Genomic DNA, 23,163 nt, shown 5'->3' on the forward strand with positions numbered 1-23,163 from the left:
GCCTTATAGCTGAAATTTGTAATTATTATATTACAAATTACCCATAAAAACAAATGAATTGCAAAATATAAAAAGAAAGAAAAGAAAGCTAGATGAGCTTAAATTTGCTGATTAACCAACATTACTACAATATCCTATTCTTTAAATATTGTTATATCTACTGTAATGCTTTCGAGTCAAAATATGTCAGAAGAATGGATAAAAAATTTCCCACTTTTACAAACCCTTACTAGTAATTTATCTTTCCGATGGGAAAAGGATAATTCCTACTTTGCCTATGCATGAGTTGAATATTTGCGAATTCTAATTGTGCCCTAAATATGCGAAAGATCGGCTTTTGTGAATTTTTAAAGATTCATTCCTGGCATATTTCTTCAATCCAGGGTAGGCCATGCCGCTTATTCCCGACCCCAATTACGCCAGAGAAGGAGTGCAAACTACTGCAACCACATGGATTTCCACCGATTACTGCAACATCACCATTAGCTGCAATAATTGTAGCCCTTGGTTGGTGGGGATTGGGCTTCTGTCGTGCGGCTCGCGCCTTGCCCACCTGGTTGGGGCAAGGCGCGAGCCGCACGACAGAAGCCCAATCCCCACCAACCAAGGGCTACATTATTGCAGCTACATCAACAGATGTCATGAATATTTGTTTCAATCGTTGACCTCATTGACTTCGAATGTCATATGTCTCAAATACCGCCGACACTAAGACCGGTCGAGGAGCTTTGCTCTATGCTGAAACTAAGGCAAAAAAAACCTCTGATTGTCCACGCGACTTTGAATTGATAGCTAAATTTTGGCAATTATTCCTGTGCTATATGTCTTTTGTTGCGGAAAGAATTCTTCCCTTGACTCAGAGACCCTAGTAAACGGTATATGCTTCTGTGAATGCAACGGATGGTGCGAGAAACCATGAGTCGTTGCAGAGTGGGTCGTACTTGACATGTGAACGCATGATAGGGGCCTAATGATATGCTACGCATTTGGGTCTATTGGCCTAGGATTGGATCAAAGACCCTGGATCGAGGGTCCCAGGGTGATCGATTGTTAAGGTGACTATGAATTGGATCATGAATGTGGTTCACATGCATGGTGACACATTCTTTGCAACAACCTTAAAAACACAAGTTCACCCCATCCCCATCCCTAAATCTGTCTGGGCCGATGGTTTTAAGTTTGAATCTAGAGCGAGTGCAAACTTGAACCAGGATGTGTGAAAGTGTGACTTGTAAATGGTTAAAAAATACCTCCATGGTTGGGCATATGTGTTTGACAGATGTCCGAAAGCTTTCTGAACTTGAAGTGCTGGTGCTGAAATAACATGTTCATATTTTCAATTCTGTAGCCTCCGCAACACTGTCATTTGTCATAGTCATTACGTCACTAGCCTAGAAGTTTCGAAGATGATATATACATTTGACAATTTAGAATGATAGTTTTTTTTAAGGAACCGTGAATATGAGACAACATGTATCTTTCTATGTCTTTGAAAACTACAGGGGTACCGGTATCATTGTACTGCTATGTCTTCGTGTTTTACGTGGATTAGCCTATGTATTTCTCTACAAATATTTTGAAAAAAGGGGGCAATATGAGCCTTAAACATTTTAAAGCCCCACTAGCTGTGACTCTTAAAATTTGGTGACCTTAAAATATCTTCCTATCTTCTCTCCTGGTTTTCGCTGAATTCTACTCTCTGAAGGGATGTGGACTTTTACTGCATTACGAAACCATTCCTTGGTGAAGCATTTGACAAGTACCGCAAATTCAAATTTTAACCGTCATTTTGATTTCCCGCCATTTTCGAAAATTAGTAATGTGACAAAGGAAAGAGAACATACAATGTAACAGTTGAATATCATTCACCCCTATGCAGTTTATGTGAAGATTTCAGTGAACATATGCACAATCTTTATCTCGTTCAAAATTGCACATACAGTCCCAGTGGGTAGTTCATAATAAGTGTATACACACCTAAATTAGTACATTCTCACAAACTTATTTTCGCTTGAAAGAAAAATCATAAAAATAATGCTAAAAGGTATGGCTAGTGGGACTTTAACTACTTGATGGGTACATGCGTAAATAAACGAGATTCTTCGAGTTTGATTCATCCGCCTGCAATACTAAAAGAAAAAGAAAAAATACGGGAATGGCAATCCACCAGTTTCGCTGGTGATTTTTCACTTGGTAGTGTTTTGAAAAGAAGAAAGTCTTCCTTCCTGAAAGTCGTTGAGTCTCAGGGGTATAAGAGAAAGTTGCAATATCGTATGCTGAGCTTACCCACGAACACACATGTGGTTTACATGTGTCCAATGCGTTACAGACCACCAAAAGGGGACAACTTCGAATACTATTTTGCAATGAGTAGCTATTTTCATCTTTCTGTTGTGCTGAAATTTGTATTACTTTTGTTCCAGCAACTTCCTACTTCTAAGAGTTCGCATATCTTAGGAATAGTGTAACTAGACGGGAAAGTCAGAATGACTTCTACTAACACAAATAGTCGTTCAATTACCCTTCGATGTGATTGAAACCATAGAACTGTAAAATCGGAGAAGTACGTAGAAATAAAGTGCCGGTATTATACATTTGAATAAAACAATACATGAAAAGTCTTTTCGTAATGCGTTTGCTTTTGTTTGCCGACTCCACGCATGCGCCCTGTACATCTCTAAATTTTAAACTGAAGGTCAGCATAAATTTACTTTTACTTTCCCTCAAGGAAGGCTGAACAAACATCCCTCATGACTGACAGGGTCATTTATCTCGACGGGAAAACTATATGACGGATATATACGTTCCCTTAAAGTAGTACCTATAAAGTGAAATTAAAACGCTATTAAAATAACCATGGAAGTTACATATATGACTCCGAGTCGATCGTACCTTCATGCTGTAACACAAACCTTTTTTTGAATACTACAGCCCAATGCAGACCAACGAACCCGGTACCTACATAATATTACTCAATGACAACTGCGTAGGGACATTGAAACTCGAACAACTATTGCTAGTCGTTCTCTGAAATAATGAATGTGCAATCCTTTCACTGTTAAATATGGGGAAAGCCACTCGTTTAGCAATGTGGTCTCCATTCTATTCTCCTGCCCTTACACATGTCCGAGCATTTGCCATTTCTCACATAGAGCTCGCATTGTTTCATTACCGTCGTTGCAAGAAATTACCAACAAACTCTATAAAGGAGGAGAAGACCCAAAACGTTAGGCGTGAACAGCAATCACAACTGTCACAATCGTGAGACAATGGACGTGCTAGGGTTAGGGTTAAGACAACACATACAACAGAACAAAGGGGTGTGGTAGATGGCCATTTAAAAAACGTATTTAAAGGTCCAGGGTTGACGATATCTAGGGAGTTTTCATGTAATGGACCAAGGTGTTCAGCAAAATCCATTGCCGCAAACATCAAATTTTCAGTAAATTTCTTCAATCTGGATTAAGATATGCTGAAATCTCGCCTTTGTGTGCTCACTCTGTGCACAGGGTACATAGAAAGACCATCTTTCTGGTTCATCCCTGGGTAGATTATGTAAATTATATCGCTACCCTTGATGTAACAGTTCTGCACAGTGCATGCATCCAAGGGCGTCCGAGCTAACTGGCATTTCGAAAGCTTGCCAAGTAAATGCACGGAATCACAGATAACACAGCTTCTCCTCGGTTAAATTACTGACGAGCAGTTTCCCCCTTTGGTGTGATAGGTGAGCAAAGCCATTGCACTTCTGGCACTTTGGGAGGGACCATGGGTGGATTTAAATGTGTATGTAATTTTCATGCACTGCTTGTTCACATGCGCAGCGATTTTTGAAGGGCAACAAACGTTTGATGAGTTTATACATGTTTCTTTTCCCATGCGTTCGTAAATATTTAAACGTGGTATGAAAACACAACACTTAACTCTCAATGCATAAAGATCTGTTTGAAATAAGACGTTCCCATTTTCAATATTAATAAGCGTCGTCAGCAAGTGGGGAAGCTGTTACATTGGCGGAGATTTGACAAGACACTGCGTGTTCAGTGTGAAAAACAGAAGACAGTAAAGAGTGCGTGATAACAAGCTCTACGAGTTCAATGCAACACGTTCACAAGTTTTCAAAACCCGCTAACTAACCGTCTCATCCTTGAGATTAAGTTATCCCCCCTGAATGCTTGCTAAAAAAAACTTTAAACACCAATTGCCAACTAATGAAACTGTGAAGGCCTGTTCTGACATGAGCTGATGATGGAAAGATACTCTAACCTCATCTGGAAGATGCGATGATGAATTCGATTGTTCTTGAAAAGACTTTACTCTGCAGATGAGATACAGAAGTTCAGGGACCTTTTAGCACATGCATATCACGTAGTATCGGTCTTTTTACCTTCGTAGCCATAGTAAACGAACAATGCCAAAGACAGACGAATTTCCCCCGTTGCGCGAGCATTTTTTTCCCATGGTACAACTCACATCATATTTTCCTTTAGCTTGAGCAGCATGTTTATAAGGAAATCTGTAATCTGGTTGGTGCGAGTCTTATCAATGAATAATAAAACGAAATATAGTACAATCTTTTGGTGTTTGGGTCTCAAAACTGTGTCGTGTTTTTGAATTTCATTAATTTGAACAAAGAGGTAGGATTTAAAACGATACGAATGAGTCATATTGAGTAGGAATAGGTCTTTCTCTAATAAGCTTATGTTAGAATATAGTTTTTATTTGGCAATCTACCTTTTGATTTTTTTATTTTAGACTAAAATTGGGACCCTCTTGTGAAAACCTTCTCTTAAAGAATATCCGTTTATTACTGGATCTTTCACTGCACTCACACGTCTGACATCAAGTCCACCGTGTGTGTAATGGTATTGATAATGGAAAATGGTTCACGAAATTGCATTATACTTTACTTTTTACGTATGGGGACATTGCCATGTTTCCCTGGGAAACAAGATATATGTCCCTACATGTAAAAAATAAACAATTCTCTATATCCTGGTGTAATCTCCCCTGTTGTATCTTTCCACCCGCCTGATGATTCCTAAAGCTACAGAACTCTTCACGACGTCAATATCTATTTGCATGCAATCAATAAACACTTATAATACTTCACTTTTTCCAGGAAAATCCTGGTGCCACTTTTCCATTCAAGGTTCTTCCCAGTCCAACAACGGAATACAGCTTGTACGCCTGAGTAGTACAAGAGAAAAAGATACATGTATGCGTCCTTGCAAATCAACTGAGACGTGGCTTAATAACTCCATGCTGTCCTTCATGTGACCTTCAACTCTCAATGACTTGAAATCAATAATCTGATAGAAAGGCATCTGAAATTGAACATATACGATAGAATAATTGTTACAACAGATATACGGCGGACTCTTTAAATAACACCCGTTATCTATTTGACCAATACGGAAACATTAGAGGAGAAATTAATGAAAAGCTAAGACGATTTGGAGATTTGTAAATGTTTATGTACGTTCTTTCAAGGATGGAGGTTCGTTACCACCGAAAATACTTGCCGTCACTCGCCTCTCCCCAGGTACTTCACAAAACGTTGCATTGTTACCTGTTACATCAAATTTCCATCGCCCTTCGGAAAACGACCCTCCACACCGATGCGAACAATACGTCTAGCAGTAAAATATGTACACGCGTGGTTCAAAATGAGGACAATTACGAAAACCACCGGCGTAGACTTTATTTTTTGAGCGATTATGTGACTTGTCACTCGAAGCATCTTAATTTTGCTTTTTACACCGTACAATGAAGCACTGAAAAAACAACCCAGAATAAGATCTTCAAATTTGTGGCGGTTTCTCCATCAGGTCCATGCATCAATAAATGATCAGAGTAGGGTGATGTAAATTCTAATTTGTTTCCACATGACTGATCAATAACAATGTGCAATGCCCTATCAGGTTAACTGGATACTTGGATGTTGCAAAGATGAAAGCCATGTCGTGATAAAAAGTACTGCGGGCTGACAAACGTACAACCATATATTACATTTATAATGTCGGTCATACTACAAAATCAATTTTTTATACTTTTTGTTGGATTCATACAGCATTTGATAACTCATAAATAATTAGTTTCCAAGCTGAAAATTGTCTCAAGCTCATTTACATTTTTATGACCATTTTAACTTCACATTTCCTATGTACTCAAACATTCGCATCCTCATGTAACGCATACCAACCGACTGTATCTAATCGAAAATGGTAAAAATAATATTTCTAGCCAAAATAAACTATTTTGAGTCATAATACTAATAACTGTACTGCATCGCCATCGGTGAATGTAATCGTAATTAAGTTGCTGGCAGTGTACTGGCCATAGAAATCTTAGCATGTATAATTCACCTAATTTTGTAAATCTCTCCTCGTCCTTTCTTCATCATAGAGATTTCCCTAAAATAGCGACCACTCCACCATCCGTTTAGGGTCTGTTTAAAACAACATATAGCATCAATGCTTCCTCTTTTGTGAAATGAAATTCCCTATTCTGAATTCATCGTCAACGTGTATTCGTTGACCTGTAAGCTTGCACTTTCTCTCACGCAAGTTACAGATCGTTATTTTTCTCAATGTCTTTTGTTAACAAATATCTTGTTTGCTTTGACGCCCACCCTACAATCATTCATAAATGGGGGTTATCTAATCTAAAATTTGGAGTCACTGAAAATGTTATAGAAAAGACTAAAATTGCTGAGCAATAAAATCAGTACGTTTGCGTCTGCAGCTTTCATAGGGTCAACGCACACAGTCGGTCACGACTGTGACGTCACAATAGCGACCGTCAACGCTTGGTATTTTTTTGGACAATACCTTCCGAAAACCTATCATGGCTTGCATTTCAGCAAAGCACGACTGTTAATAAAAAGTAACAAACAAGTATGCACCCTTTTATCTATCGAATTCGTGTATGTGATAACATAATGATTCAATGATTCTCATATTAAGAGCTAGAAGGAGTATTGGTACACAAAAATCGACCAGTGCAATAATAGTCAAAGTTACCGCAGATATTAAACAACACAAAGCGCCTACAAAATATAACGCAAATGACCTATGACCCTCTCTGAGACAAGCTATTTCTCAAGAAAGTAATATAACATGTTATGATAAAGCAATGAACTTATGGATAAAAAAGTACTGTGAAAACGTCTGGAGGAAAGCTGTAGTGGTTTGCACAAGCCACTTTTGAACAAAATTAATTTCTGAGACGGCTTTTCATAATCTTAAATACAAGTTGACATTTTTGTCTAACGCTTTCCTTTCACTTTATATGTAAATTTAAAACAAGGCAATGACTTGTTTCCGAGAGAGAAACGGACAGCTCACAATTTACTTTTACAACACATGTACGATTTGCAGTGACTCCAGCTTTCCTTGACTACAACGTCAACCTGGAAACAGCATGTTGGTTTTCGCAAAGAACTATCACAGATTTCACGCTGTTCTCAAAATATAAGGTCATTCTATGGTTACCATGACACTATGTGATGGTAAAATTGACATAATATTTGTATTTCTCTACCTTTAAGCCTCTCAATAAATATTTTCATTAATATTAAAGCGTTGATGAACTCTTGTACGAATGTGTTACCGTGCTAACATTTGTTGGTAAATGAATAATATTTTAAACCCATTCTTGCCATCTTACACTGTGAATTAACTTCACACTTAGTCAAAAAAGTACACTTCGTTGAAAGTTACTAATTTGATATCAAAATGGTTATAATTGAAACGTGGTAGCTTAACAAACTGCCATTATTAATTCAGTTTCTCGGTTTACACGCTTGAATCCACACCTCATTTATCAAAGAAAGCTTTCCTTGATAGCTTCAGAGATGGCTTGTCAAACTCACCCTTCAAAATTTGGCATTCAGCGCTGCCCTGCCTTATATTAAATCGACCAGGTGAAACAGTTGCGTTCACTACATAAACTTTGATCATACACGATAATATTAGCCCCTGTGGTCTATCAGGCATTTCTGAGTTGAAGCTGTTGGCAAATTCACACAGATGTTTGTACATGCATTTTTTAGCAGTTGCATCGATGGAGATGATATTAAAACACAAATTATTGGTTTGAACTACTCCCTGCAGACAGTTTACTTATTAATTATTGGAACAGTGGTTAGGGTACCGGACTCACTATCGGAGGATGGTGAGTTCGAGACCCTGTAGGTCCAGAGTAACGGGGTCACTGTCAAAGGTCGATGAGTTCGAGATTTTGGCACGGTGTTGTGCCCCTGAGCAAGGCACTTTACTCCTCATTGCTCCATTGGTACTAGATTATGGGTACCTCATCCTGCAATTGGGTTTGACTGTTGGATGAATGATAATAATAATAATAATAATAATAATAATATATATATATATATATATATATATATATATATATATATATATATATATATATATATATATATATATATATATTTATTTTTTTTTTTCTACTGAGGTGAAGGTGGGATCACTTCAGCCACTCGCGCTAGTTTGTACTGATGTCATTTATGGTTTTAGTTTATAAAAAATAAATCATCCGATCGGACAGCAAAATAACGTCTTCGGGAACTTTTGTAACTGGTTAGTTGCTATAGCATTTGAACTTTAGAAGTATTAAAATATTTTGTATTGCTTTGGTATGTCATGCATGAATATGTTGAACAGTTTTATCGAAAAACAAACAAACAAACAAAGCAAAACAGAGAGTTTAAAAATTCTATGTCATAGATTCTACCCAGTGCAAACATGACTATTTCTCAGTTGTGTGGAATGTCTGTTTACTTATGTCTATGTTTCATGTACATTCTTGTACTGGAGGCAACAGCTTGTAGAAATGTGAAGGGTCGAGTCTGGTTCAGATACATGATTAGAAACACGGTGTGTATGTGGGGTAGGGGGATTAGAAACAATGTCTTGGTGGACAAGACACCGCAATCCCTACTACCTATGCTTTGGGCAATTAATCCATGTATTTGCAAGAAATTTGTCTTATGCTCGCTGTTCTCTGTGTTCGAGTCTGTTCCAAGGATCAATGGTTCAATGCATGAATCAGCTATAACTTCAGAAACATGGCTTTGTGTATGTAACAATACACATATTTTATTTCTCTACACTTATGCAAGATAATCGGTATACGGAAGGTTTTGCATAAACAGTTGGAGCTGGAGGGATTCGTCAAAGTTTAGTGAATGCAACCAATGGCTGCATATTGAACAATGAGTCGTTTTCATAGTTTTTTCTCTGCTCTCCGAGTTGATGTTTATTCAAGAAATGACACATCGTCTAATATATGTAGGCAGTCCACCTCCTTGTTATGACTGTTACTTCTTCCACAGTCTAACGGGATAAAGGAGACTTTATTTAATGTGTGTATTGTGATGTAAACAAAATATAGGTAATCTTTGTATGTGAGATCAATAATCTATTTGTTTTCACCCCGGCGTCTGTATACTGCAGCACGTCGAGAATGCATTTACAAAAACTGATTAAAATAAATCGAAACTGCAGTTCAATAGCGTACTCCCCTCGAAAAAATATTTGTACCAGAAAAACGTCAAAGTAATTAAACGAATCCAAATAATGAGTTAGAATACTATTTCCATGTATTGTTTCAACAAAACGAAATTCGAAGGATAGTAGACGTTTATATCGCTACAGAAAAGATAGCGTATATATCTGTATGGTGTGCCTTTTGTTAGAGTCAATTGTTTCATTTTCTCCCTGAGAACAAAGACTTGTGGTAAGCGAATTCAGATTTAATTCCCATGAATCATTGCCTCAAATTCACAAAAGTTGAACAAAAGGACACGTACATCCTTCAGTGTTTTGGCAGAAATGAATGATCGAGATCAGTCTTGTTTCTATACTCATTGAAGCTACAAACGTTACTGTCTCCCTAGTAATTGCATATCGCTCTGACATTTTACATTGTAATTCCGAAGTTATCCGTGTGTGGGCCTACATATTTAGTCATTTTATTGAGATTGGAATAAATCCCTTTCGAGGTCTGTGGCAAAGCAATCTCCATAATTTCAGACTATCGAGAATATTCGTACGACCAGCATCTGTTTGAATGGAACGGCATCACCTTAGCACACTCATAAATGATTGTTTGGTTATTGAGATAAAACAAAGAAATGAAGATGGCACATTACAATTGTCTAGTGGTAGCATCTTGCCAAGTTGTCGTCAACACAAAAATAACTCATTGATGCACCGGGTTATATTGTTCTTCAGCTACGTACTGGTAGCATTATGCAAATAACGCCGGGCCGAATGACTTGGCAATCATGTTATACGCGCTTGCTATTGGTAGCTCCGACAAAGGCTATTATCAAGTGCTACGAGTACATACAATAATAGTACTGGTCGCGTGCCCGGTTCATGAATATTCAAATTAGGTTAAATTGAGGGCTGCTCAGCTGAAATAGTTGCCAGCGCAGTGCAGTGCAGTGCTGGGCCGCAGCACTCTCCGAGGTCTGCCGGCCGCTTGCAATAATATTAGTAGCTAGTTGGTCTGCACATTTAGAAGGGAGTATCCATTTTCATTTGTGGGAAACAAGCTTGCTAAGAAATGTCGCGTAGATGGTTTGAACGGCGTAAATGCTAGGATTAGCGGGGCTGAAAGAGAATAACATTTCCTGACTATATTACAATCAAGGCAACTGGAAGCCAGTGTTTAAATATACTCAGCCAGCAAGTGTTCAGACCATGGAGAGTGAGAAGAAAACCGTGTTGAGAATGAATCACCAGTGAGTATTTTATATTTTTCAATATTCCAACTCGAAATGAAACGTAATTATATAAAAATCCGACTCTGATATTTCAAACTCGAACGTTGCACGCAATTATAAAAGCAAACCGAGGCTTATTTAATATCTAGATGTGTAAGCCACAGTCGATTTATTGTTTGTGTGGAGTCCATTTTATTATTCGCGGTCACCGTACCACAGTTCACTGCTAAAGAATAAAATCATTGTTCATCGTCCTGGTTAATCTTTAACCTCGCCGATCCGACAGGACCTGAACACGAGATAAAATCTAGTATTTTGGCTGTGTTGGCATACAGCCGGCGTGGCTCTTTGCTCGTGACGGTGAATATCCAGGTACTCAGATGTGCATTTATTAATTAATATTCATAAGCTACTACAATTATAATGTGCTCTGCATATGGTCAACCTTTTGTAAACTTAGGAGATCGCCATTTCATGTCATATAGAATAAGATAGCAATCCGAAGTATGATTTTTTTCAAAATTAGGTCAGTATCTTATCCATACGCATGGTTGAGTTTGTAGGTTTGCAGTGCACAGGCTGTGCCGTTATGATGCGTATTGATTTACCGATAAAGATATTTAAATAACGGCAGATACAAGAGAAACAAAAGCTCTATTGATGAATGGCCGATCATACAACGTTCAGTTCGTAGAATTAACAGGCCACCGTCAATCGTGAAATGAAAATGTGTTGAGGGCGATCGTTGTTTGTCGACAACCTAAATGGGCGCTTTCTTATGTAAGTTTGCGTGAGCACGTCTGTCACGCTGTGGATTACATGTAAATGTGTAACATTAATATTTTTATTTCCGTTTATGTTGGGATGTTTCCACTTGTTTTTAAATTTATGCAACATTTAACACGTGAACACCGATGGAAATGTTTCGACCGCATTAAGAAATTACTGGATGAATTCGCAAAGTACGCGAAATTTCATATTCTTTAGTGTGTACCTAAAAATGCACACTTGGCACGGTTACTCAACAAACGAGGCTTGGAGGTTGATGGTGACAAGCTGTCTTTGTTGCGCATGTGAAAATTACCATTCGTTCCTGATGCCATTTAAGATCACAGTATTTTATAACAAGCTTGTACGTAGCAGGTTTACATGTATGGCGAACTCTTTATCTCTATTCTCTTCAACCTTTACTCATATAACGTATGTGAAAACTGCCACAGTATCAGAGACTAGTCACAACGCGAATGCGACTATTACAGATTTATGCGCATGCCCTGTGTTCACCTTGACCTGACAACAGTCTAGTATCACGTTTTCTGTATAAATGTATATGATGGCAGCATGTCATTGACGACATTCTATGCGAATTGGTTTACTCTTGTCATCTGTCGCTAATTTTTGAGAGGACCGATTTAATCACAAGGGGTGTAAATTTCCCAGAATTAAACAAATTCATCGACGTGGTTTCGAGCCTACACTGCATCGGGGAACTCGATCTAGTTCGCGGCTAGGATAAGATTATTGACACGCATATTAAATGCAAATTTATGTTTATATTCCCAAGATTCGTTATTCGTGACTCGTGGATTCAACATATAATTCTCCGGCGAGTTGGTGTTTAAAAATGTACAATGCCAATGGGAAATGATTTTTAAATAGAAACCGCAGCCTTTTTTGCGTTCTTCTCCCGTAGGTTTCATACAGACATGCTTCAACGAATTCTTTGGAAATCTATTTAATACGAAATAACGCCCACTAAAAAGTATATAACCGTGTTTTATATTTGGCACATGTGTGCGGTATGGTATCTGCCACACGAGTCGGTTTCTATTTCCCCTCAAAGGCACTCGCAAAATCAGCGAGGTCGCATCTTCCAGAAGAAATGACTGAATTGCCGACAATGCTTACGGACAGCAAACAAAGGAAGAGTTGGGTTCAAAGCATGATTTATACCAATGACTCGATCGATCACCACCGTCTGTACTTGTCCCTTTAACTGTTAACAGCATGGCTGGGCATTGACTTTCCAGTAGTCTGATCTTACGGTCTCTTCTCATGATTCAGAAAACTGCGAGATGGTTATTGATAATTTTATGAAAAAGAAATCTCTGCGCAGTCGCCATTTATTAACGCTCGAGTAATTGTAATCCTCAGGTTACGCTGAAACAACCCGTATCAAAAGAAATTCCGGGGCATTTTTTGCATCGCATCGCTTAATTGTCTGTAGGCTATAGCCCTTGAATTCATGAACTCTTGACACGTGTTTCGTCTGGCCATGGTCCGAAGTTAGTTTCGATCGACAGGTCATGGTGTAAGTGAACTCGGCTACGAGTGTGCAAGGAACAGAACAGTAAAGCAAAATATATATCAAGGAATGCCAACATTTAATGAAGTCTTTGTTTTGTTTCTATCTTCCTTGCTTGTACCTCCAAGTTCTTATCAAGTCAAGTCTTCACTATTGGCACAATACACAAAGGACGGTCGATCAAAAGAATCGCAATTATTGTTAACAAGTCGGTGGGGCGTCTTTTGTGGTACCGCCAGGGTATATCTAAAGACGTGAGGCGCCTCTCAGAAATCGCCTGATAACGCATTGTCAGTAATCGTTTACATAAGAAAGAGTCGCGTGCCAGCAGCGTCTTGGTTTCTCGCTGCATTGTCTTGGAATTATCTATTCTACATTCACGTGTCACAGCTGTCAATGACAACTGCGCTGATTGGCTAACCTGGTGCGGTCGCGTGTCGCGTGCCACTGAATCGCCGGTTAACACCTACGTAGGCTTTACTTGAAGGTCAGTATTATGCGTTGGTATTCATACCATCCGAGCAGTAACACTGAACACACGCGTAGTGTAGTAGCTCTCAAAGATGCTCTTCAGGAGTCACAACATATTTGCCAGTCGTGTGGCCATCGAGGCGGGTAAAACAAGTCTGCCGTTAGCGAAATTGGCACAGATATGTCAAATTGCCGAACAACAGTTACAAAAAATGCAGACAATGCATCGGTAAGTACATTTTGGAAAAACGCACCTGTGATTTTTTCAGAAGGCCAAACTGTGTACATAGATATTCACATTCTTGCTATTTTATCCTTTGTTTTCTAATGTTTTGTTATTTCCCTTCATTACACAGGTATTCACGAAAGTTGCTTACCAGCAAGCGATGTGATCACTGCCAGAAGGCAATGCTATTCGTCGGTCTCCGATGCAAAGACTGCAGGTAAGCTGCTCGTAACAGAAATAACTGTTTTTGTGTGTTTGTGTAATGCGTCGTAAAGAGATCCACCGTGAACGGTAACGGTTTTTCAGAAACGTCCTGGTTAAACAAAGTGCTTGTTTTTTTCGCATGTTTGTATTCCACGTTTAGCCACTTGAAAAGGAATTCCACTCGAAATCATGAAGGACACGATAAAGTGAAGACATGTATGCGCGGGCGCTGAACACATACAGCAGAGCTTATGTGTATGTGTACGGGGGTCGGCAGTTGAAGGCCCGAGGTTGAAGGTCGTCACGGATCGACGTACAAAACATGTTGTGATCGAACATATATAAGGAATATGGGTACCGGGTGCTTGTTTACGGATGTGGACTTATATAGCCGTATAGTGCATTTAGATCTGATTTATATCCAAATCCAATTTTCTTTCTCTTTTCAGATTTAAATGTCACCGCAAATGTGCTAAAGTTTCTCAACATCGATGTCAGCATGTTGTACAGGCTCTTCAAGTAGCTTCCGCTACAGGTACAGAAAATCCCTATATTACCATATTTTAACAGAAAATACTGCTTCTAATATGCATCATCCGTTTTCTTTTTGTCAGTGGATAAAAAAAGCCATACAACTTCCCCAGCACCGTTCGTTTACTTCCGAGTTATTAAAATACAGCACGAGTTGAGACATGACCGATCCGTCTTTCTAATCCGTTCTTTGTGTGCGTATGTTCATGTTTCTTGGCTTTTGTCTCATAACAATTCGCAGCGACTGGGAGTTTATGCCATGTTTAAACTTGAACTAACACTATAAAATAAAATGTGAGCTTCGTTTAGTCTCAGTCACACTTATGACGATGGTAAGACCGACACACTTCATCGCTAAAGCTTCCCATTTCTCTACTTCTATAGCGGCACGGGCGAGTCAACGCCTTCGACAGTGGGTCCCGTCAGTCGAGAGGAGAAAGCGGAACTCTGCTAAGGCCAGCTGCGGGGGATTCACCACTATGCCAACATCAGTCACAGATTCAGCGTTCGGTGAAGATGATTCTGCAAGATGTGTACAGAGCAGTGCAAATAGTGCCAACGATTCGGCAGATTGTACAGTACTTAACGATTCTATGAACGATGAGGTCTTCGTCGATAGCGGTATTCACACACCTTTAAATTTAACTTCACTGAGAGATCACGGGAGCCAATCATCTTATTCGTCAAGCTACTGTTCCTGTCCTAGGAGCAGCGTTGCGTCTATACCACACCAAAACTGTACCTGCTTGACTGAATCATGTATCTGTCCAAGGGCCCTGTACGACAATCACCAAGAAATGGTTTTCACTACGCCCCCTACAAACAAAGATCTTCGAAGTGTGGCAACTCGGACAAGGAATCTATCGGCGACTCGAAGTTGTCCACCAAAGGTTAAGCAATCTGGAAAACTGCATCTTTGTTCGACGTGGCCCACGTTTAACAGTGAAGGTGGGTTTCTTTGTTTTGAATGCTGCTTGAAAGCTTACCACTGGCTTTCCTACCCTCACTTTCTTTTGTTTCTTTACAAGCATTACTCGTCGAAGTAGTTCATTCATTCAAATAATATTGTAGGACTGCTGGTTCAACAGGAATGCCTGGATCCTTTGTCCAGTGGGGAGTGAAGGGGTTTTTGTTATCGCAGTATTTTAAAGGGACGAGTACACGGCTATTTTGGCTTGACAACGCCTTGGAATGCAATCTGGTGGCATAATGAGCTTGCCATTGCATTGTGTTAGGTTGATTCGGTGGGCCATATGTGTGGACTGATTGGTCTGAACAAAGGAATGCATTATCTAGTCATGTGACCCTCAGGTCCCACCTGTGATTGGCACAAACCAGAGAAAAGATACACGTGCCGCACAGTTCCTCCTAAGAAATGAACAAAGGGGTAGCAGGTGTCTTTGAACAAAACAAGAAAATACCGAACTTTGTAAACAATGGCGCATTAATTATGCAATAGGTCGATGCTAGTGATGCCGGGCCGAGTGATATCAACAAGATATATGGATCGATATCGCAACAGATCAAAAGATAATATTCCTAACATTTTCTTTGTTATTCCGCACTAACAGAATTAGACTGTATCTGTAGCAGCGGGCTGTACGATTGGCAACAAGAGCTTGACAGACAGCAGTTTCCAAGGTAAGTCACTCCTTCCTAAATCATGTCAAGAGAGTTGCATGCTATTTACGTGTAAAAGTGTATGTGAAGTAAGCCGCTCCAAGGAAAGTTGACAATTGTCGCACACACAAAAATTGCTTCAAGGTTCTGTTTGCTTGGTCTGCTTAACCTTTGACAATTTGCTATTGGGGGTGAAATTATTAAGTTTTACCGACAGTTAGTTTTTAGCTTATATTTGGTATGTATATAAATACCAAAAAGAGCTTATATTTAATATTATCTGCGGACCTAGCTAGGTTTCATCGACTAATACAATGACATTGCCATGTCAGCAATTGGTTGCCGTGATCTTGTTCAGTATTTAATGCACGTAGTCCTAGCCAGTCAGCAAAAGAAATTACCCTGATAGAAATGGAAAATAAGATTGCACACTAAAAGTTATTCAATGATAGATGTTCTTGTTTTCAAAATTCACCGCAACCAAACAAATGAGTTGAATAAATCACCTTGCTCATCCCACTGATATCAACACTGGGGGCGTTTGGAGTTCAGCTGTGAATGACCGACTGTTCGAAGGCTATTGCCATGGTAACCATGACTGTCGCGATAATACAGCTTGTTAGATTTATAGCAACCCTGGTTATTTGTTCATTGCATCTTCTTTATTCTGCAAGAGTTCAGCAAGTACGGCATAATTGACATCGTAAAAACTCAAATGCAGAAATCTGTGCCAGGCAGTATTATAAGCTTATTATTGCAAGTGCCTTTTTTATGACAATCGTTTTCATTTCAAATTTTCATTTCAGTGGCGACAGTGACAGCATATGCAATAAGCTTCAAGAATGGAAAATTAATTACAGTGACCTTGAGTTTGGTCAGCGTTTGAAACAAGGAAAAAATACAACTATTTACAGGTATGCAATAACTTTGGTTATTTAAATCACTGTTATTTTATGGCTGAGAGTGATGTCTACAGGCTTGTGAATCCAGTCCTGGACTGTAGAAATCTTGCTTCTTCTGAAGTCTATGGTTCAGTTTATGTCTAGTTGTCCTAAATGCATTTTAAGTTTTGTCTAAACAGAGTATTTTGCATTAAATTGCAGAGGGCGATGGCATGGTGACGTTATCATCCACACCTACCAAGCTACAAGGAACTTTAATGAGTTTCTTGAAGAGGTTGCTGTGTTGAGCCGAATCCGACATGAGAATATTGAATTGTTTATGGGCGTGTCCCTTGAACCAACCAACATGGCAGTTGTTACAAGGTAAATATTAGTACTTCAAAGGTCACCATGTAAAAGAAATGTCTTTTTTTTTCACTGAAGCTGAACACACTTGAAGCGTATTCCATGCTGAATCAAGCTTTCATTTTTCATTGCAGTGAACACAAAGGGGCTTCATTATTTGAGCATGTTCACCTGAAGGGAGAAAGAATGTTTATCGGAAGCAAAATCAACGTGGCCAGACAAATAGCTCAGGTAGGCATAGTATTCAACTGCAGTTGCCGTTTGCAATCATTGACTTAACATTTACACGTACCATGCCCAGGGTTCTCCACAAGGGGATCTGCAAGAGTGGATCACTCTATTGATATATGAAATCTATTCATATGTTAATTACCAAACAAAAGAATATTTTCACAACAAAAGAATATGCAAATTATGGATAGTTCTGTAAATTGACTGCCCTTCTTGATTTTCCCAAGGAGGTAGAAAGAAAGACGTGTACAACGTATTGATTGATATTGGTACAGCTGATTGCAGTTTAATATTTTAAACACTCTCTGATTTGGTCATTTTCACAGGGTATGGGATATCTTCATGCTATGGGAGTTCATGTCGGCAGCAAGTTAAACTCCCGGAACATTTTCATGGAAAGCAAAGTTAAGCTGTGCCTACTGGGATTTGATGTTGTTGAACAACACCACATCAGGTAATTAAAAATCTGCTTATTAATAAAACAACAATGAAGATAATAGAATGATGAAGGCGTTCATACTGAAAATGTGAAAAATGTTGTTCAGTACCTCTGGAACAAAAAAAATTGTTGTTGTCACAAAATTAATATGGCAGCATTATGTTATAAATTACTCAACCAAATATGTTATATTCTTTACAGGGATGATGTCGTCTGCTTGCCTAAGGGACATCTGACATATATGGCACCAGAAATCATGCGTACATTGCAGATTGAAAATGGAGATATTATCAATGACACTCCATGCAACACAATGACAGACAGTTTTGCATTTGGGTGAGCATTCTAGTTTACTTGTATATGCAGTTTTATAATGAGTAAATAAATCATGCATTATGGTTTGTTTTTGTGTAAGGCTGCACAGAGCTACAGTAAATGTTAAATTGCATTAATTCCAAGAGAAGAATGATTTGAAATAAGCGATTAAGTGTGACAGTCTGTCTGAGCAAAACTGACCAATCATAAGAGCCGCTGATTTCACCGTCATTATTTCTGAATAATAGATTCTATGATCTATTTCAAGCAAACGCCTTTAGATTCAATAAATTTAATGATTTTAAACAACATTTTCGCAAAGTAGCTTGAAAGAGCTCATGCAACAATGCAGTAGTACACTCTGAACGCTTTTGTGAGTACATAATAGACAAATAACATTGGCAATTTCTGTTCCTTTATACAGCACTGTGATGTATGAATTGTTCTCTGGGAGTTGGCCGTTTCATGGCGAATATCCTCACACTGTCATGTGGAAATTTTGCAACGGTGAAATGCCTTCTTTGTCACCGCTCGACTGCCCTGTCCACATCAAGGGTTTGATCAACGACTGCTGGTCAGACGAACCGTTAGACAGACCTAAATTTACAGATATTGCCAAAGAACTGCAACACAACGTAAGTAATTCTTCATGAGAATATAGGTATTTTGGCACAGGAGGACAACTGATGCAAACTTCCAAATCAACAGAAAGACTAAAAGACGATTTTATTGCTTCAAGGGAACTATACTATTCTTTGAGGGAAAGAAACAGTAGATTTGCAATGCAAATAGCTATTCAAATATGGATGCCAATTATGCGCAGATATAATGATTATTTAAAATGTGGTCAAGGGTAGGCTTGTCAGTGAATGCACAGAGTGAGGTCAATACAGTTGATTCAAGGTTATCCAGGGTCTCATTATAATGGCATCAATGACAGCAATGAGCGAAGGCCATCCAGGGTTCTACACAGACCCTGGCTGTTACATTGACAAATACAAATTACTATTGGCGCCCCTTGCAAGCTCTCACAGACATGCACTCTTTTATTCATAGTAAAATGTCCTTGCTCTCTTTCTACAGGTTTCCTTGCACAAGAAACACAGTCAATCAAATCCAGAGAATCTGAACAGAATTGGAAGGCCATCGTTATCAAGTCCAACACATCTTCGAGGCCAATGGCGATGATGACCTTCAGCGCTCTGCTTCCCCACTGGTGCTAATAATTTTAGGTGCTTACTTATGTTCCAAAAAAAAATGGAAGGAAACAAAGATCTTCATCTAAAATATGTGCAATTAAAGGTTTGGTGATGTAAATCATTGGAAATTCACTGAATATGAATGAATTGGGTATTTTAAGATGGTAGCAAGTTGATTACAGAAGATAACAAACACAACTTCTTTGTTGTGTTGAGATATCATTCATAACTATATTCTTCAAACTGTTACAAATCTGTTCCAGGACATCAAAAGTTTAACAAGGAGCAAATCTATTTTGAACAATCTCCTGCATTTCTATGCCATTATTTTTGTACAAGATATTTCATTGTTACTGTGGACGCCAAACTGTGCAACTTTGATTCCATAAAACTTAGCTTTAAATCGCAAATGCCTTTACATTTTTTGGTATTTCATTTTACAACCATGCTGACCTCACTTTAGCGATGTATAAATTTTACGCCTGTGTTGTGTTTTGGATGTTATCAAAAACTAAACATCCGCCATTTTATGTCGCAATTTTACTACTTTTCATATTTACCTTTGATCGTATGATCCAGATCGTGTCATGTTTAACGGACACTGAGAAAGAATTTGAATGTGAAAAAGGTTCCTTGCGGAACATCATCAACAAGATTTTAGAAAAAGTTGTGAAACGATTGTGATGACTTACAATTGGGCTTGAGTTACTCGATTTGTTTGTTTGTTGTCTCTCTTTCTGTGAATTTTCAATATTCTCAAATCAGTCTTCCTGGTGAATTATCATTCAGCGTTTTATCAAGAAAAATACCTGGAACTTGCATAAGGAAGCAAAAAACCACTGGTATTTGAAACAAGTGCAATATTAAGAGTACCAAACAGTATTATTGCAATACAACTTGGCCAATGGGCTCATGCAATAGTAGATATGTATACGTATAGTACTATAAAACCAATATTGATTTTTACAACAAATTCAACCAAATTTTTGTAAGTGAATCATAATTTATTATCAGATGAAAGTAACCAAACATTTTTGTACTTTATGCCTTTTTTAAACTATTGGCCTGTTTGGAGGCTTCCGGTAAGGCTGAATCAAACTGAACGTTTGACGGAAGCATGATTCCTTATCAAGTTTATTGCTACATGCAATCACACCTTGAAATTCAAGGTCAAAGCAACATTTTTCTCATTTGAGAAAATCATATTTCCTCACCTTGGCTAATACATATATAATGTTACCGCTTAACTGGATTTTAACAAAATATAATATGCAACTGTGTAATGTTTTGACAAGATTATGATTCTTAAAAATAATCTTGAGCTATTGAAGTCACATAGGTGTCAAATTGTTGACATCTTTCAAGGAGAATCATGTCCTTCATTTTTTCTTCTGTACTTGAATTCCAAAGATGAGCATTGTCATTTATAATGACAACTTGACATAAATTATTTATATGACATTGTACATACATCAGAGTACACAGACCTGTATTTCTGTTTCAATCTTATGAGATACTTCAGTCAAAGAAATAAAATGAACATTCTTTAAGAAATATTACATGTTTGATAGTGATGTTTTTGAGTTTGATGTAATGTTTTGTGACATGCAAAGTGAGTAGTAAAATGTAGCATAGTGTAATGGTACATGTTAACAAAGGGAATCGTGCTGTGAAGTCAGTAGACTTGGTTCAAGTCTGTGATTTGAGAATGTTTTAGTGGGGTGAGCGTGATGATTTGTGTTCTGTTTTTCATGTGATATGCGGGTGTACGCAATGAGTGGAGTGAACACAATGAGTGGGGTGAATGCTGTACAGGGGAGTTTCACCCGGAATCACAGAATGAGGTGAATCCAGCAGAAACAACTCCTGCACAGATTCAAGGTAATACATTCAATCGCTAGGAAAACCTGGCCTGAGCTGCCAGATTATGAATAGATTTGTATAAAATAGGAGAGACACAAGAGAAACTATTGCAAATGATTTTATTTTTTAAAAATTCACCGACTTGAACCAAGTCTATGAAGTCAGTAATGGTGTGTTTGAACACAGTCCCTCCACCAAACCGTGGTTTGAACTTGTCACTTAATGTTGCCAGCATTGTGAAGGATTAAACAAAGAAATTAATGAATAATGAACTTAGAAAGCTTCAACAGGTGCAGCAAACTGGTAAATTCAGTCAATTTTACAAAATCATCATTAAACGTGTTTTATCAAACTGACATACTAATTTTACATATTGTTAATCTTGGCATTATTATTTAGAGGGAAATCAAAGTGAGACTTGAGTGGACACCGTGGGTCATCAGTATGTATTAGGGAGATGGTGCAGTGGCAAAGAATGTGAAATTTTCAGAAGAGTTACTTTCAGAATGTGCTTAGGAATACAATTCAGAATAACATTCAGACACTCACTATGTGAGATAATATTCTGTATATTCCAGAAGAGTCCTTTCAGAATGTGCTTTGGAATACAATTCAGAATAATATTCAGACACTCACTATGTGAGATAATATTCTGTATAGAAGTAACAAGTCATTGACATTGACATAGTCCCCACTTGTAATAGGAGTATTAGTCTTGATGGGGCAGGGAAATGAGGTCATTAAGAAGTATCACTGGAGTGTATATGTTCAGATCTATGGACACATAGGTAGATGTCATTGTTCTCATTTTGAAACAAGAGGCATGTCTTAGTTATGGTTCTAAATCGGGAAAAAAGATCAGACCTCTAGCTGTATTGGCCAGCCAAGAAATACATATGTGCGTAATAAATGAGGTACAAGATGTGACATCTTAAGGTCTACTATCCTATCAAAATTGAAGCGTAAAGAACTTGTGGTTACTGAGTTATGCATATATATGCATATTCAAGGTCAAAGGTCATCAAGGTCACGTGACATTTTGAAAAAAAAACCCATTGTATTGCTAATTAATCCATATATGCCAAAATTCAGACCTCTAGCTCTATTGGCTTGCCCACAATTATATATGGGCATAATTAACGAGGTAAAGCATGTGTTGTCATAAGGTCTCCCATCCTACTAAATATAAAGGACATAGCACTTGTGGTTACTTATTTATTGACATAATTGTGTATTTTACGTAAAAGGTTATCGAGGTCACATGACATTTTGTCAAAAATTTCTATCCTATAGTCTGTCCCTATATACTAAAAATCATACATTTACCTCTATTGGCTTGCTCAAAATTAGATATGCACATAATTAATGAGGTACAATATGTGGCGTCATAAGGTGTCCCATCATACCAAATATGAAGGGTGTAGCACTTGTGGTTCCTGAGTTATGGACAAATATGTATATTTGAGGTCAAAGGTCACTGAGGTCACGTGACATTTTTTGAAAAAAAATTGTATTGCTAAGTCATCCCTATATACCAAAAATCAGACCTCTTGCTCTATTAGCTCGCTCAAAATTAGATATGTGCATAATTAATGAGGTACAATATGTGGCGTCATAAGGTGTCCCATCATACCAAATATGAAGGGTGTAGCACTTGTGGTTACTGAGTTTTGGACAAATATGTATATTTGAGGTCAAAGGTCACCGAGGTCACGTGACATTTTGTCAAAATAATTGTATTGCTAAGTTATCCCTATAT

At 38.2% G+C, this 23,163-nt stretch overlaps 1 protein-coding gene across 2 annotated transcripts; it reads left to right on the forward strand.

Annotated features, from left to right (window-relative positions):
- Positions 1-10,418: 10,418 nt before the first annotated feature.
- On the forward strand, positions 10,419-21,097 carry LOC139121948 (kinase suppressor of Ras 2-like). 2 transcript variants are annotated; one of them, XM_070687287.1, is made up of 12 exons: positions 10,419-10,771; positions 13,886-13,972; positions 14,409-14,494; positions 14,875-15,438; positions 16,062-16,131; positions 16,917-17,024; positions 17,214-17,375; positions 17,492-17,588; positions 17,915-18,042; positions 18,229-18,363; positions 18,767-18,977; positions 19,426-21,097. In XM_070687287.1, exons 1-12 carry the CDS (start codon positions 10,731-10,733, stop codon positions 19,528-19,530), a joined length of 1,794 nt encoding a protein of 597 aa, XP_070543388.1. In that variant the 5' UTR covers positions 10,419-10,730; the 3' UTR covers positions 19,531-21,097. The 2 variants fall into 2 exon arrangements, with proteins under 2 accessions (XP_070543388.1, XP_070543387.1); XM_070687286.1 differs by lacking the exon at positions 10,419-10,771 and adding an exon at positions 11,955-13,758.
- Positions 21,098-23,163: the final 2,066 nt, after the last annotated feature.

The sequence above is a fragment of the Ptychodera flava genome, chromosome 21 (assembly GCF_041260155.1).
Source record: "Ptychodera flava strain L36383 chromosome 21, AS_Pfla_20210202, whole genome shotgun sequence".
In the NCBI taxonomy this organism is placed as follows: Eukaryota; Metazoa; Hemichordata; class Enteropneusta; family Ptychoderidae; genus Ptychodera; species Ptychodera flava.

What these genes read in the sequence shown, in the direction of transcription:
- LOC139121948 (XM_070687286.1), top strand. Translation starts at nt 13,622, where the DNA reads ATGCTCTTCAGGAGTCACAACATATTTGCCAGTCGTGTGGCCATCGAG. An exon ending in AAAATGCAGACAATGCATCG is followed by an intron (nt 13,759 to 13,885) that starts GTAAGTACATTT and finishes TTCATTACACAG; the next exon opens with GTATTCACGAAAGTTGCTTA. An exon ending in GTTGAACAACACCACATCAG is followed by an intron (nt 18,043 to 18,228) that starts GTAATTAAAAAT and finishes TATTCTTTACAG; the next exon opens with GGATGATGTCGTCTGCTTGC.